At 39.2% G+C, this 17,317-nt stretch overlaps 1 protein-coding gene and 1 pseudogene across 1 annotated transcript; one reads left to right on the top strand and one right to left on the bottom strand.

The window, feature by feature from the left end:
• Window positions 1-891: 891 nt before the first annotated feature.
• Window positions 892-1,830, top strand: LOC100728233 (olfactory receptor 9G4-like). The gene has a single exon (XM_003469414.1). It carries the CDS (start codon window positions 892-894, stop codon window positions 1,828-1,830), a length of 939 nt encoding a protein of 312 aa, XP_003469462.1.
• Window positions 1,831-6,904: 5,074 nt separating this feature from the next.
• Window positions 6,905-7,801, bottom strand: LOC100729073 (olfactory receptor 9G1-like; annotated as a pseudogene).
• Window positions 7,802-17,317: the final 9,516 nt, after the last annotated feature.

The following is a 17,317-nucleotide window of genomic DNA, read 5'->3' as shown; positions in this document are numbered from 1 at the left end:
AAGACACACACACACACAATTCCCGCACAAATACTCAAAACTCTCCCCATTATTTTACAAACTTAGCCCATCATTCTTGGAAATGTGTCTTTTACCATAGTTGTTTATTATTTTTTAAAATTTAAACATTCATATTGCACCATCACACTGCTGTACTTAGAATCTGCTAAGAAAACTCCTGGTTCAGTTGTGAGCTGCTTTGTTCCTGGATCTGTGATCTTGCACAATTATACTTCTCATTTTTAAAAGCATATTATATTCTAAAAAATATTTTTACATTTCCATTTTGGATCATTGACCAAGTAACCAACTGACCTCCTCCCTGGCTACTGGAACAGAGTAAGAGAATAAAATCAATAGAGGACAGTTGTTTCTTTCATCCTTGTAAGCATTCACAGTACTCAATTAGGAAATGGCACAGACTTAGTGACAGGTGTTTTTATGGTATGTGCACTTATAGTAGGATTATGGGTGTGACATTTGTGATTCCTAAGAAAAGAAACCACAATGCTTGACACACAAATTCTCATTAACTTCCAACAGGAGACAATTCACCAGAAATTAAGCTTTTTCATATGTGTCCCTTTTACTCAGTCATGCACCTTTAAGAATCAAGTAGGGATCTTCATGAGTTTTCCTTTTGTCACCTATTGATAAAGGGCTAACCATTAATTAAAGTCATTACATGAAGGCTCTAATTTAAAAGCAAATTCTGACTCAAACTCCAATGGTATTACAGTTACAGACTGAAGTCCTGAAATTCTGGCCAGTAAGGAATAAGTCCCTACACCTGTCATAATTGTTAGATGATAATACGCTGTTGATTTGTCTTCATAGAAAGTATCACTACATTCTTTTCTTCTCCTGCACCTGACAATTGCCCTTGGGGACATGGAAGTGGGAAATCGCACCGTCTTGACCGAGTTCACTTTGCTGGGCATCTCAGCAGACCCCCACTGGCAGCTGATCATCTTTGGAGTATTCCTCATGCTCTATTTGGTGACCTTGTCTGGGAACCTGACCCTGGTTATCTTAATTCGGATTGACTACCGGCTACACACACCTATGTACTTTTTCATCGGCAGCTTGTCATTCTTGGACTTCTGGTACACCTCAGTGTACACCCCCAAAATCCTGGCCATTTGTGTGTCTGAAGATAAGCACATGTCCTTGGCTGGATGCGGGGCGCAGTTCTTCTTCTCCTGCCTTGCTGCCTACACTGAATGCTATCTGCTGGCCACCATGGCCTACGACCGCTGCAAGGCGATCTGCAGCCCACTGCTGTACTCAGGCACCATGTCTTCCTCTCTCTGCGCCAGGCTTGTTGCTGGCTCCTACATAGGTGGGGTTCTGAATGCCATCGCTCACACCGCCAACACTTTCAGGCTGCGTTTCTGTGGTGAAAACATCATTGACCACTTTTTATGTGATGTGCTGCCACTGGTAAAAATGTCCTGCACGGACACCCAGGTCTATGTGAGAATCTTGTCCAGTCTGGTGGGATTCACAGTCCTCTCCTGCCTGCTCGTCATCCTCACCTCCTATCTCCACATCCTCCTGGCTATCCTCAGGATCCGTTCCGCCTCAGGGAGGCGCAAGGCTTTCTCTACCTGCACCTCCCACCTGGTCTCCACCACCCTTTTCTATGGATCCCTGCTCTTTGTGTACTCGAGGCCGAGCTCTAGCTACTCCCTGGAGAGGGACAAAGTGGCTGCCCTGTTCTACACCATCATCAACCCCCTGCTCAATCCCCTTATCTACAGTTTGAGAAACAAAGACGTCAAGGAAGCCTTCTGGAAGGTTATGCAGGCCAGCCGACCGCAGGCATGAAGGTCCTCTGGTACACTTCATTGTGGTGTATCAGTTTCTGATATGTAGATATTTGTATGCATTTTTGTATTCTAAAGAGTTTTGACAAGGTATATTCATAACAGCAAAATCTCCAGCAAATCAGTCTTTCACCATCATTGTCACATTGTCATCATCGTCACCATCATCAGTGTCATCATCACTATCATTTTTATTTTCTTGTGATGTATACTATTTATAGTCTATAACATGGAGTTATTTTATATTCTGTAATGTGATATTTGCCTCTTTGCAGTAGTAAACTTTAGAAAAATTTATTGTTTTAGCTTTCATTGAGGTCTTGGAAAGAGGCAATGTGAGTTGCGCTGTTTTCCTGCATACCCTTGACTTTGATGTTTGTGATCAGTTTTGGTTGGGCAAGCAAAATATACAAAATGGATAGATTGGTGAAAATTTGCTTAAAGTTTTGCAAATAATAATTTTCATGATGTATGTGGAGGACCACCTGGAGGACTCTCTTTGAAAAAAGAGTGATTATCTCCATTTTGTGTAAACCTGGCTCTGTTTTCATTTATTCATGTGGCTGGCTAAGACTTTTCCTTATTACTTTAATTGACTTTAATCAATGCAGATTAGTCAAACTGAGATGCAGATGTGTAGTCTTTGAAACAAAGGGACAGGTCAGTGTTTCCCCATCCCCATACCTCCCAAAAAACACCAATGAGCCAGCCCAGAAGAGCTGCTCTCCATCTTGTTCGCTGGGAACTAGCCTCAAGAAAAGAGGCTGTGACTTCCCAGCACAAAAGATTACACATTAGAGCTGAACCACCTGCCCCCAAACATTAGATATTATCTCAACTGTGCTATGCATACCCTTCTCTATGCATATGGCAGAGGTGATTTCAGGTCTTCGCCCTAGCTCAGCTCGTAGCCCTCACATAGCTTCCACCACTGTCACAATCACTCATCCTCTAGCCACCGCCTTCTTCATGAATGAAAAAAATCCAAGTTTGGTCCTGGACCAAGGCCTTTGTTCCGGTAACCATCACTACAGCTGGCCCTAGGACACCTTGGTTTCCCACAAGTCAGTATTCCTTACTGTGCTAATTCTCACCATGCATTGCACTGGAAGTGATAGAATGGAATTAACTCACTAGAATTCCAAAGTTTTCCTTTAGGATTATGAATATAAAGTTTCTAAACTGCCACACGGCCCAGGTAAGGCTATCAAGATGTATCCCTTAAAATTGTTCCTAAAGTTTTAATTGTGTGCATAGAATGTATTTATGTAAACCTTATACTTTGTACATAAATATAATGATTGGCACAGTGATTAGGAATTGTTGAGATTTAAAAATATAGAACCATTCTAAATTTACCACGAAAGATGTATTTTTAAACACTAGCCAGAAGACATCATCTCCCATAAAGATTAACGAATCTAGTACAGTTTACCTTGAGATCACACACAAGAGAAAAGTGTTAGAATGAGTTGTGAAAATACTGAAATAAACCAATAAATATCCACTTATATTTTACAGATAATGATTGTTTTCTTCCAGAGATAACTTTATGTAGAAACAAATGGGTCAATATTTATTGCATGGCAGGTGTTGATATTGTATTTGATATTCTTCACAAAATTACAATTTAAATACATGAATATACATTGGAGGAGCTTACAGCTCAGAAATTAGAACTTTGTAATTGCCAAAAATAGAGCAGGAATAATGGGAGCTATTCATCCTCTTTGTTGATTTTGAAATTCCTCGTGTCCCCCCCACTTTTATTTCCTAATTCCCTCTCTTTCCTTTCAAAAGGTTCTTCACACTGTTCCTTATTTCAGCAGTTAGTATTTGACAAGAAGGATTTAGGTGGAACCTACTACTCATTATAGCTCACAAAGCATTATGAGCTAATCACAAAGCATAATCACTTACTCATAATATGCATAGCAGGAAAATGAATTTGAGATCAATGCTAGGGGTGAAGTGAAATAAAATTTAATCTTTTAAGATTCTAAGAAGTATTTCATATTTTTCCCTCATGCAAAAATAGATCTGGATTCTGTTTCTTTAAAATAATGTTATTATAAAATGGAAACTATTCAGAACTTTACAGTCTGTGAAATAGAACAAAATAAATGAGCTAACAATGAAACAAAGACTTTCTTATTTAATTTCCTTTCACTTAAAAGCATTTTTAAAATCCAGTGTCCTAAACCCCCCAGTCAGTCTACCCTCCCAGTGTCCTAAACTCACCAATCAGTCTAGAATGCCTAGAGAAACACACACCTGTGTGGAATTTGGATGGAGTAGAGAATATGATGCCTCAGTCTCTGCCAGGTGAGAGCCCTGTTGGGACTCTGCCTGAGGTAAGGTCATCACTAAGCAAGGATCTTGCTGACTTTGGGCATGCACTAAGTGTTTTCTCTGTCTCAGTGTATTCCTTATACAAGAATGTTCCAATGTTTTTTGGGTCATTGACTCATGTGGGTTTTTTTGGTGTTTTTTTTTTTCTCAGAAAATACTTTTTTAATACCTGTATGCTCTCCTGGACTCTGAGAAATAGCAGTAAGCATGAAAGAGCTCACCCTTATTTAAAGAAGCCTTTACTCTGGAAGCAAAATATAGAAAATAAAAAAACATGGTCAGTTCTTTTCAGTTAATGCTCAAAGTTAGTTGTAAAATAAAACGATGATGAGACAAAGATAAACTAGGAAATGAGTTCAATGAATTACCTGCTGTGACTGGAAAATAAATAATCCTAAGATGAACAAAGCACTTTCATAGTCATTTTTCAGAAGAAAATATATTAACGACCAACAGGAATTTGCAAAATGTTGAGCAAGACAAATTATTAGTGAAATATAAATTAAACCATAATGAAACATCACATTATGCACATAAAAATAACTTTGACTAATGAGATGAAAAATAATACTGGAAAAGGTGTGGAGAAAAGGGAACATTTGTACACCATTGGAACGATTATAAGCCAGTGCAGTCATGTTGGAAAACAGTACAGAGGTTAGTTAAAAATTTAACAATTATGGATCCACAATTGTACTTCTGGGTATGGATTGCAAAGGAATAAAATCAGTATCCAGCAAATTATTGGCTCTCTGTGATCACTGCAGCATTACACATAATATCTATGATGGAGAGAAACTCAGGAGAGGGTGACTGGAGGAGCGACATGTGTATAAACCATGGGATACTACCAAGTCTATTTGAAAAAGAGAACTCTATCATTTATGAAAAACAAATGTCTCTAGAGGACATGATTCTATAGAAACAAGCCATGCAGAAGGACACATCCTGTGTGATCTCCCTGATATGTGCAATCTAGAATTAACAGAATCAGCATACTAGAGCCCAAGGTAGGGGTCAGTGGTAAAGGAAGAATATTACTGAAAGGGGGCAGCTTGTGTGGACAGAGAATTCTGGAGCTGTACTGCATAGCACATTGTCTGCAGTAAATAATTGTATATATTTCAAAATTGCTGAAAGTATCAATTTGAAGATTTCATTCTTACTACAAAGAAATGATGACACCTGAGTGCCAGATATATGAATTCACCTAATTTAATCCATCTGGCACATATAAAACTACACTAAACTCCATCATTATACATAAGCATTTGCCAATAAAAATAAAAGGAAAATTAAATTGGAAACAAATCAAACACTATAAAAACTTCCCTTCATTACTATTTATCTTGCTTATAATCCATCTAACACATGGTTGTTGTGATAATCCACCAGATTTTTTATCTGATATCGTGATCTTGGTGATTTCGCAAAGTAATATTGATTTCCTGTTTTCTGTATGAGTGAAAGAAGAAATCTACAGCTGATTGGAAGCTGCATCTTTTCTAATTTTTATCGTTCCAGGGAATATGAAGAGAGCCACAAGTGGGGGCCGATAATTGCGCATTTACACCCAGAGCCCAGAGTCGCAAAGTGTCCTTGGGACCAATCAGCCTAGGGGAAAAGGAACTCTAACTGAGCAAACCTAATACAAGGGCAAAGGTGCAGGATGTTTAAGTCACAAAGCTCTCTTTGGATGGACTTGCCAAGGCTTTGATCCTGAGTTCTACAAAGAAACGAATGAAATATAGTGTTAGGCAAAAGGCTGATTCTCGGAGTCCCTGAAAAAACCCACTTTGTCCCCTACACTGTGATTTACAAGAGTGCAGCACAGCTAGGGCATAGGCAGAGAGCACCCCCTCCATCCCATTAACTGGTACTCATCCCCCCACAAGCTCTCAGTAAAGGATGAGCAGAGCAAAGCAGGAGACCCAGAGTCTCACCCAGCACGGTGGGGTGGGTACCCGGGACCACACGCTCAGTGAGAAAACTCAGAGCTGCCGGGCAAGAAGAGCTCCAAGGCCCAGGGCCGGAAGTCCTTTCCAGGACAGACACAAACAGAGACTAAGGGCAGGATCCTGTGACTCCAGCCTTCAACATAGGAACGATCCTCTCAGGAGGCAGGAGAGCCAGTAAAACTGCGGGTGCAAGAGCTGGGCTGTTATTCCTACTCTAGGTGGAAATTTAATCAGACAAAGAACCTTTCTGTTCAGCTGTGACTCTTCATGGTATCTCTGGCTTTTTGTGTTAATATCTATGAGTAAAACATACATTTACAATGTTTAAGACACTCTATTAAGCAGAAAGTAAAGTGGGGAAAACCATTAGTTCCCAGTTACAGGAAAATATTAAAATTAATTTGTTATATTCCTAGGCAATAATTGCATGCACTTACTATTATAAGTATCAGTAAAGTAAATATTCCTGTAAACAATTGGGCTCCTCTGTCAAATTTGAAGTTATAGAATTTGAGGGGCTTAATCTCTTTGTTTCTAGCATATGGTAACATGAAATTCAATCCAAATTCTTATATTTTATAATTCAATTTTTATCTCCTAAATTACTCTGATTTTCTGATCTTAGGTCTCTTGAACTGTGATGCATCAAGGTTAGAAATTTATTATGCTGATTTATATCAAGTTGTAGCACAGTGGAAGCTCACCTTGAAATACAATTAACGTGACCTGAAATTCTCTTGCTGCTTCTCAGAAGATCATCATGATCTATCTGAAGATTTTATGCAGAGCTTCTTTCATATCCTTATTTCTCAGATTATAGATCAAGGGATTCAACATGAGGAACAGCACAGTATAAAAGATGGAAGCCATCTTGTCCCTCTCAAGGGAGTAGATGGAATTGGGGCAAAAGTAGATGAAGAGGATGGAGTCATAGTACAGGGTGACAGAGACGAGGTGGGAGAAGAATGTGGAGAAGGCCTTGAGGCGGCTTTGGGTGAACTGGATCCTCAAGATGGTGGCAATGGAGAAGAGGTAGGAGACCAGGATGAGGGCGAGGGGGCAGTGACATTGGAGGCCAACAGGAAGTACATCAGTCTGGGAGCCCTCGAGCCTGCCACAGGCCAACTTCACTAGGGGAAGCAGTTCACAAAGGAAGTCATCAATGACACTGTGTTTGCAAAAGTCAAAGGAAAAGGTCTTTGTGATGACAGAAGAGTTGGTAAAGCCTCCAAGATAACAGGCTTCTAGCAAAACTGGGCACAGCTTTATGGAGATAGTCTGGGTATAAAGCAGTGGATTTTGTGATGGCCACATAGTGGTGATAGGCCATGGCAGCCAGCAGGTAGCACGCAGTGTATCCCAGCCCTGTGGAGAAGAACTGAGCCACACTGCCTGAAAAGGAGATGCTTTTTTCCTCAGAGATGAAGGTCACTAGGGTCTTTGGGGTGTATACTATGGGCAGCCACAGATCCAGAAAGGTCAGATTTCCAATGAAAAAGTACATGGGTGTGTGGAGCCGGGCATCACTGGAGATCAGCGTGATGAGTATGTTGTTCCCAGCAGTGTCACAGAGTACAAATTCAGGAACACCACAATCAGGACCAGCTGCATCATGAAGCCCAGCAAGATTAACTTGGTCACTGTGTGATTGCCCCTCTCCATGGCTCGGGGTATCACACTGTACAGAAAGAAAATGAGACATCTATCAATCACTGAGGTGATAAAATAGTAAATACACTTACATGTTATAAAACATTCTTGGCAATCATGAGACATCTTATATGCAACAGTATTTGTGCTCACTTAGAAAGAATTTTTATTTTTTCAGCCAAATAAAGAAAAATTCCAAGGAATAGTAGACTTGATTTACTGTAGTCTCCCTCGGGGTGTAGGAAAGCTCTTCATATTGAACTCAATGTAATGATAGTCAACAGCTGGGTTTAGTAACTAGAATAGCTTATAATAAAAACAATAGAAGATTGTCTCACTTATACCTTTTTATTCCTCTTCCACTGTAAGTATGATTTCACATGAATAAATTAAAAATAAGTCTAAACTCATTCCCTATTTTAATCTATTTGTAACATCTGTCATTGTTTGTGACTCCATCCTGGAAATGCTTTGTGTACTTGGTTTTCAGTCCGTCACACTCACCTGCCATTTCTTTTATTGCTCTTCTTACCTACTCTCTGTCATGCTAGTTTTTGAATTTTACGGTGCTGACTGAATCTACTCCTGGACCTGTTGCCAGTTCCATCTATAAGCATTTCTGGTGATATTAGCCAGACTGATGCGCTGATGACTTAAAACATTTTCAGTAGGTGAGTGACTCTAAATCTCATTCCTCTCTCTGTCTACTCCCTGGACTCCAAATACACGAGCGGCACCATTTACTGTGTAACTCCTACACAGTACCCACTGGGTGGATCAAAAGAAAATGTGTTCCTGACTACCCTCTTATTCCTCCCTTACCTTCAGGCTGCCCTACTGCAGTAAATGACATTTTTCAAACCCAGAAGTGATTTACCATTATGCTTAACTCTTCTCTAGCTCTCACATGGTTTCTGATTAGTTAGCAACATCTTGTAGGTACTATATTCAAAATCTTTCCAGTGCTTTGCCATTTCTTTCCCAGCTGCCACATTTTCTCCTTAGGCAAAGCCACCAGAACTCTCTTTGCACCATTGCTTAAAGCCTCCTAGGTGTCTCCTTGCATTCATGCTCCCCCTCATTTGAGTCTCTTAACTTGGGCTTCAGACTGTTCCTCTCAGAAGGCACACTGAGAATGCTTTTCTGCTGTTCCATGCACTCCAGGGACTTTGCAGCTCATTCAGAGTGGAAGTCAGCATCCTCACAAAGATGTCCAAGCTCACAGTGAGCCAGGCTCAGCATCCCCTGTTCCAGCTTGCACCATCTCCTTTCCCTGTCCTTCCCAGCCCAGCCTTCCACCCTCCTTTGTGTTCCTACAATGATATTGACATGTTCAGCTCCTCCCTAGAGGGCTCTCACCCTCATGTGTGGAAAGCCCCCTGCATGTGTCTTCATAACTAGAAGTTTTATACTCCCAGTCTAAACTCCCTGCAATACTACTTTTTAAGGTGTTTCGGAAACACTTCATTGTAATCCCCTTCCCTGACACTTCTCTTTCCCCTTCCCTCCCTGTTACCCCCTGCACGGCTCCTTACCTCACATTACATATGTCCCTGTAAGGAAACTTTCTTCTTTTCTGCTAGGAAATCATCTCCATCATCTGTTTTGGAGGAACCAGGTAGGTCAGTTGAGTGTTTATCTCAGATGTTCTGATGTCCTATCATAATGCCATGTTGGTTTTTTTACTTTGAATCTCTTAATACTAAACATGAAAAATGTTATGGCAACACAACATCTCTGAAAAGATGAACTCATGAATACTGAGAGAATTTGCTGTGGGAAACTCAGAAGTTCTGTATTGAACCTAAGCTTTCGTGTCATCTGATTCTATTATGCTCTACTTCTCATTATCATCTCAGAATTTTGTCACTTAAAGAAATAACAGCTAAAATTTTTTATCTGTTCACTCTGAATCAATCAGTTTAGCACTTCACATGTAGCATTTTGTTTATGTTTCACAGCACTCATTGTACGTATGTTCAAATTCTGCCAGCACTAACTTCACACATGACTAAACTGTGCTGTAGCAGGTCTCAGGGGCACACATAGTGTTTACAGTTGTTTTCTCCGAAGATCTGGTCATTCACGAAAACTCAGTTCCTCCTTTCCTTTTTCATATCAGGTTAGCAGGTGCTAATGGGATCCATGCAATCTGTCATTTAGGTCCTGATCCTGTCACTGTTGGGATAATGGTAAGAGATTCATACGTTGTCTTACATATATTGGGCCTATAAAAGGCATCACCATTGTTAACATCCTGTTCTGGTACATCCTTGTGTCACTTGGTCTTGATTATGAATCCAGAAACATCTGATGATCCCATCTGGGTTCAGAACTCTTACCTGCAAGTGGCACAGTCTCAAACAGCAGAGGATTTCATCACAAATCCAGGTAACCTAACCTTTCTCTGGTTCCCCCCCCCCAGTGTATTCAATTCTCCAAGCACCTCCAGATGTATAGTTCCACAGTCTCTGAAAAGGCAATTAATGCAAAAAGAATATTGCTTTTCTTTTGTTTTCACAATGTGAAAGAAAAAAATGGGACCAGGTATTTTGCTTAGTGGTATAAGCACCTGCCTGGCAAGTGCAAGTTTGTGAGTTCTATCCAGGGTACCAAAAAAAAAAAATGAGGATGATAATGACTGTGAACTGGGTACTTTCTCTTTAAATTCCTATTTGTGAAGTTTTATGTTTCTAGATAGCAAATATATGAATACTGCAGAATGAATATTTGAAGTGTTTCAAATCACACTGTAGTCAGACAAAATATATACAGAACATGAGAAAAACATGTCCAGATTGTGTCCAAGCCAATCTCATGACAAAATTCACAGTTGTTTCCCTACATGAAGGAAACTTTTGATGGGGAATATCCTTGAGTATCTGTTTATCAGCAAATAAATCATATTAGATGAATGGTGCTTCTCATAATGCCTTTGAAGAGATTTTGCAGCAAACATATGTGCTCTCACATCTCACCCCATGACTCAGTTTGAACTTACAAGAAAAGTATCATACTAGCTAGTAGACACAGATAATGGGAAAATTTTAACCAAGGTGATGTGCTGCCTAAAATGAATTTGACAGTTTTTCCTTTATTTATACTAATAATGCTTACTGAATGATTTGTGCATGACAGACACTCCACTAAAGTTTTGAAAAGTGTCATTTCAGGGAATGTTCACAAGAATCTTGTAATATTATCATGATGGCCATGTTACCCATTAGTTATCTGATGCCTAGAAACAATCATGTGTGCTTGTTGAGGTCTTGCAGTTGGAAGCTTGAAGATCCCCAGTTCAAATCCAGGTCCCGCAAAGCTTATCAAATCTGCACATTGGTCACGAGTGACTGACTCCTGGAACTCTGAAAACCACAGAGGAGATGCACTAGAATGACAGCATGATTCCAGTCTTAACTGTAATTGTGATACAATCTGATAAAATTATCCTAGTTGGTAATGTGAGGCCCTACTAGGAGCATGGAGGTGTGTGTGTGTGTGTGTGTGTGTGTGTGTGTGTGTGTGTGTGTGTGCAGTAAGAGTTCCACAGAGGAACACAAAACGAGAATCTGTCCCTGAGAATGGTTTAGACCAGTACTATGGGAAGCACAGCATTTCAGTCCAAGGAAAATCACCCTATTGGCACAGATTTAAAAAATCGAGATGGGACTGGGAGGAAACCTGGGAAGCTTGAGATCTGCTTGGTAAACAGAGCAGATCTTCTTGGTAAACAGAAGGTTTGCAGATCTTGGGGAGCAGCATGGGTGAGATCACTAAGGAGGCTTTGTGTCAGAGTGAGAGCATTATTAGAGTGTGTGCTAAATAGATTGTTTAAATTTTCCGTATATTGTGATAACTAACCTGTGAAGGCATTAGGATCCTGGACTCCACCCTTCTCCAGGCTAGATGATTTCTGCATATATAAGAAATCAGCTTGCATGCAGCAGGAGAATGTTTCTCATATGCAATCTAACAAGACCAAAGCCCATATATCCAGTCTTTTACTTCATCTACCCTCACTGTCACACCAGTGTTTCCCTTCCCTGTATCACTCAGGGCTAGTGACCTGACAAGAGTCTGCCTGCATGGCCTACTGCCTTGGAAAGTAACTGGACCACCTGACACAACATTTTCTCCTGCTTACCTGTCTGCCAAGCCCATTCCTCCATGCACAACAACAAAAAAGATTCCAGGAATTTGTGTCCCTGCTGTTCCTTCTTGGGGAGCTGTGAGTAATAATCATATTTAGGGGATCATTGTTTCCCTGTCACTGAATTAAGATGTGGCCCAGATGCACATCAAATCCTGACCAATATTCAGAGATAATCCTGACCAATGTTCAAATGTTTGAGATTTTAGATCTCTGGCAAAAGGCTCTGTGGGTTGGGAGGATGTGTGCTGCCCACATTAGTGCAGCTAATGAAAGCTTTTCCCCAGGACCAGCAATCTTGCCTCCAATGTTTAGTTTATGATTGACTTCTAGACAGCAGAGCACAACCGTCAAGCTCTTCCCCTGCATTATACTTCTACGTGAGCATTTCAGAGTCTCCATCATTTTCGGGAAACCCAGCCAGCTCAGAAATGCAATGACTGGCCTAGGTGACACTCATTTCTTAATAATAAAAGAACTAGTGTTGAATTGGAGTGGAGAAAGAGGAAGAAGAACGTATGCATCCTGAACCAGGCACTGTTCAGAATAGTTGTGACACGTTATTTTTGCTCACTAACATATTGGGACACAGACACTTCCCATGAAGCAAATTACTAAATTGTCCCCTCACCCTTAATTTGTTGAAGTTTAATCCTGATGAGATCATAATAAAAGGTGATAATTAATGCTAAAGGCCAGTGCACTAACCAAATGCGTATCTACATGAGTGTCACCCTGCTCTGCAGACCACTAGAACTTGTTCTACTTGCATTTTGCTGTCTGTTTTTGAATTTATGTAGCCTCCCCTGAACCTGTTCTTCCCAGCCTCTAGAAATCAATATATGTCATCATGACAGACTTTTGTACTTTCTTCTGTAAGACAGTACAAGTGATATTTCCTTAATATGTCTGGATTACAACACATATGATCCAGAACTTCATTTTTTCTTGTGGCTGAATAATGTCTCACTGTAAATGTCTTTTTACAGCTCTAGAAGAAAGAAATTCAAAGTTTTCATCAAGAAGCAATGAAATAGAGAGGGAAATGGTGATTGTATTGATTTGATCAATGCATGCCCTATGCATGTATTGAAATACTATATTAATACGTGAGGTTGTTACTACATTTAATTTTTCTGCTCTTATGATTTTTGTTATTGTTGTTGCTATTAGATTAGCTAAATAAGTTTAGTAGTGTCCAATCTCTTTCAGATTTTTAAAATGATATAATATGCTTTGCTAGAAAAAGTGCTCATAATCCACCCTGAGACACAGACAGACAGAACACACTTTTCATTGGTCTTTCCCTGAAGCCCATATATCACACTGGGAGGAAGAATGCCGTAGGGGGCTGCCTGGCAAGTTTGTTCGTCAGAGTAAGAAGATTTTGCAGCCTGGCTGTGTGTGCTGTTGGTTGACAGGCTTGGCTTTCTAAGGTTATGTTTTAGAATTACAAGGAAAAACTCCATGTTTTTCATTCAAAATAAATAATAACTGTAGTGCTTAAAAATAAGCCTGTATTTTCTAAAGCATTTCTCAGAAATACCACAAGCTTTTCCATCTTCTTAAAGAATGCTTACCTGAAAGAAAAATAAACTTTATTCATCTTTTCTAGTCCTGAATCTAGTAATCCCTGCTACTTTGACCTGTTGCTTTTCCTGGTCTTATAATGTTACTAAGGGCTGTTTTCCAATAGTGATTTTAATGGTTGCTGCCCCATTTGCTTGTATATTAACTTTCATTCCTTCCATATATTTTTCTATACTTTTCTCTGTTTTTGATGAGGAGCAAGGGATTTTACTTCTCTTTGTGACCTCTCAGCAGTTTCTAGGAAGATAGGGAGAGGATTTCTAGATCCTCTCTGCATTTCTTTCTTCAGCACTCAGCATCCCTTAGCTTGTCAGTAGCTACTGGACTGATTGTGTGGACTAATTAGCATTTCCATCAATTTATGATACATGAATTTAACAATTTACCTAAATTTTCAGCAGAATCATCATTTAGCGTTGAGACCTATCTTTCCATAGCCTCTTATGTCAGTCTCGAAACCCACAGAGTTTAGAGTCCTGAAATCTCTCAGGACTTCATAACTTGGGAAATAACTAACAAGCAATGAAATACAGCATTGTGTTCACAAATTGATAATTGTTTTATAAGGTAGAAGACTTTTTTAAAAACTGAGATTCCCTGGTGAACACATATGCAGTCACGATTTTCCTTCTCATGCTCTATTTATATAGGAGTTAACATAAACTAGTGCATACAAATATTTTAAATATACTGTGTGTATATATTCTGGAGAGTCTATTTGCATATGAAAGAATATTTAATCAGTAGTGACACTTCTATTGTGCGCTGTATTTTTTTCATTTGTCTGAATCTGTTCTATGGCTTTCTAACAACCTCATTTCTCCTGGATGCTTGTTAACTGCGTCAGTGTGCCCTTTGCTGTCTGTTCAGAGCATTTATGTCATGGTTATCAAGGGTAAGGGGGAGTATGAGGAAAGAGACTTCTTCCCTGCAGAGACAGCTGCACCAGTACCTGGCAAGGGACCCACTTTGAAGCTCTCCCTCCAGTCTCGGAGGACCTTACTGCTTCTCCTTTATTATCTATTTGAAATAGATGTGGCAGCTTCTGGAAGTCACTGTGTAACAGAAAATGCCCCACCTTGCCAGTCTGTTAGTTACCCAGGTGACAGTTCCTGCTACATATTCCTGTTACCTCTGTCACCTAGAAAGGGCTGATGCATAGCTGGGCATCATGGCACACATTATTAAAACCAATTAATAACCATCAGATACTATGCTTCTGTACTTCCTGCTCACTTATCCCATAGAAGCTCCAAACTACCAAGGGTCAGAGCCTGATATTTTGGGAATGATTCACAGCAGTGCCCATTGATGTAAAATAAATCTGCCCCAAATCCTGGTGTCACTCTGGTGTTTCAGCTTTCCATGGCACCAGTGGGATAACATAGCCCCTTCAGGCTTCCTTCTATATTACATACATTGCTCTGTAGCTATCTCTTCATTACATCTCTTCAAGTTAAACTAACCAATATGTTGCCATATGATAGTTACTAAATTAATAACCAGTGTTGACCATGAAACAGGCCCCAGGAGAGAAACACACAAATGAGACACAGTTTTCTACATATATAAAGATGACATGAGGAAATCTATAGTAGAAAGAAATGGGATCATGGCCTTAGGTGCCATCCAATTTAAACTCCCCCTATGGAAACAACACCTCTCCAAGCCTCTTATCTCCCTCATCCTGGCACTGCAGGGACAACATTTTCCAAAGACATAGGAAATGTAGGGTATCCTCAGTGTCTTTGGAGAGATCTGCAGAGGCTCCAGCAGTTGGCCAGGGAGTGAAGTGAGAAAGGTACAGTCAAGGAGAGTCCCAGAGAAATGCAAATCCAACAGCAGGAGGTAACGTTCAGACTGGAAGGAAGCTGTTACTCACATACCCCAGGAGGTACAGGTGGTGATCATGGTTTCTTATTTATTTATTTCTTGTGCAGAAATAGGTGGCAACATTTAAAGGATCAGAAGCTCCTGATTAAATAAGTGAATGAGAAGGTAACTCATGAGTTGTTTTCATTGTAAAGAAACACTTTATTTGTACATGGATGAAAACTTGCTTACGTTTTTGAATACAAGGACAATCACCTTTAAAATTTTCTGATGCAAACTAGATTATAGCACTAAAAACAGGAACTGAGTTTATGATGCAGTCCCACAATAATAACATTAATTTCTTTTCTGTGCTTTTGGTATCATAGCCAAAAAGAAGTACCAAGACCAATCAATGTTAAAAAACTCTACCTTCCACTTTTATAATTTTTCAGATCATATATATTCTCTCTATCCCTCTTTCTCTCTCTCTCTCTCTCTCTCTGCCCTCTATTTGAGGTTAAGTAACTCTATGCCATCATTTTTAAAAGCAGTTTTATAGTTTCAGGTCTTACCTTTGTATCAATAATCTATTTGGAGTCAATTTTTCACATGGTGTGAGAGGAAGATGCAGTCACATTCTGTTACACATCTATCCAACTTTCTCAACACCATTTATTGGTTAACATGATTTACATAGATCTTGAGAACATATTCCTCTAGTATAATTTAAACTCTGTACTCTTTTACTAAAGTCTCTTCATTTCCCCCCAGTCATCCTATTTCCCAAACCACTATGTAGAGTCACTGTGTACATGGTTTTATTATTTTGATTCTACTTATGATTGAGATCATGAAGTACTGTCTTGCTCTGCCTGCATTATATGGCAGAGAATAATGGCTTCCAGGCCATTCATGTTGAGCAAAATGGCAGGATTTACTTTGCTTAAGACTGAATTGTGCATCTAAAATTGTCTTGGGCTGGGGATATAGCTCAGCAGCACAGCACTTGCATGGCAAGTATAAGTCATGAGTTTGATTACAGGCAACAAAAAAATGGTCTTTATTCTTCTACCTGTGAACATAAAACTAGGATATTCCATATGTTAGCTTCTATGATTAATCCTGCAATGAACGTGAAATTACAGGCATATGTGTGAGATGTTGATTTCATTGAAATTGGATGTATAGCTGGAATCAGATTGCTGGAACACAGCACATAGTAGTCTTGATGTTAACTTGAAAAAATTAACATAGATATTTCTTACTGTTTTATGCAATAACTCTACTAGTTTACATTTCCAGCAACAGGTATAGTACCTGTCTTTGCTTCATACTCTGGTCAACACTCAGTGCCAATTTTTATAATAGACATTTTATCGTGTATGTTGTAAAGTCTCATTTTGGTTTTTTATTTGCTTTTCTCTATTTATTAATAAGGTTGAGCATTTCTCATACACCCATTAACCACTTATACATCTTATTTTGAAGAATATCTATTTAGGGACATTACTCGTTTTTCATTCAAATTATACATTACAAGTGGGTTTTTATCCTATAAATTGATTGGTTTGCACATCTTGGGTTTCCTTTTAGATTTCCAGAACTTTCTCATTATTGTAACTTCTTATTTTTATTTTTTGTTAGTATATGTTTTGAGTGCACAATGATTACATGAGGATTTGGATAGTAACATCTTATCAGATATAAATTTCCCCAATACTCTTCCCATTCCTTAGGTTATCTGCATGAGTTGTGCACCAGCTGAGAACAGTCTATAATGTTACTGGCATTCTGAGAAAGTTAAATGATAACACATATTTTTAATATGCACTTGATAATTGTCAAGTTGCTTGTATTTATATTTTACCCTATAAATAGGAATTATGTACCTGATAATGAAATCACTGATAAAATTCGATGGGTTCTATGACTTGCTTTTCTTTATTTAGTGTTTAGGTGAGAAAAGCATGAAT

Source organism: Cavia porcellus, unplaced genomic scaffold (assembly GCF_034190915.1).
Source record: "Cavia porcellus strain 051 isolate PalLab524CR breed Dunkin Hartley unplaced genomic scaffold, mCavPor4.1 scaffold_5, whole genome shotgun sequence".
In the NCBI taxonomy this organism is placed as follows: Eukaryota; Metazoa; Chordata; class Mammalia; order Rodentia; family Caviidae; genus Cavia; species Cavia porcellus.
This window is presented reverse-complemented; position numbering and strand designations above follow the sequence as displayed.

Excerpts from the sequence above, each read along its gene's own strand:
- LOC100728233 (XM_003469414.1), top strand. The coding sequence starts at position 892 with ATGGAAGTGGGAAATCGCACCGTCTTGACCGAGTTCACTTTGCTGGGC.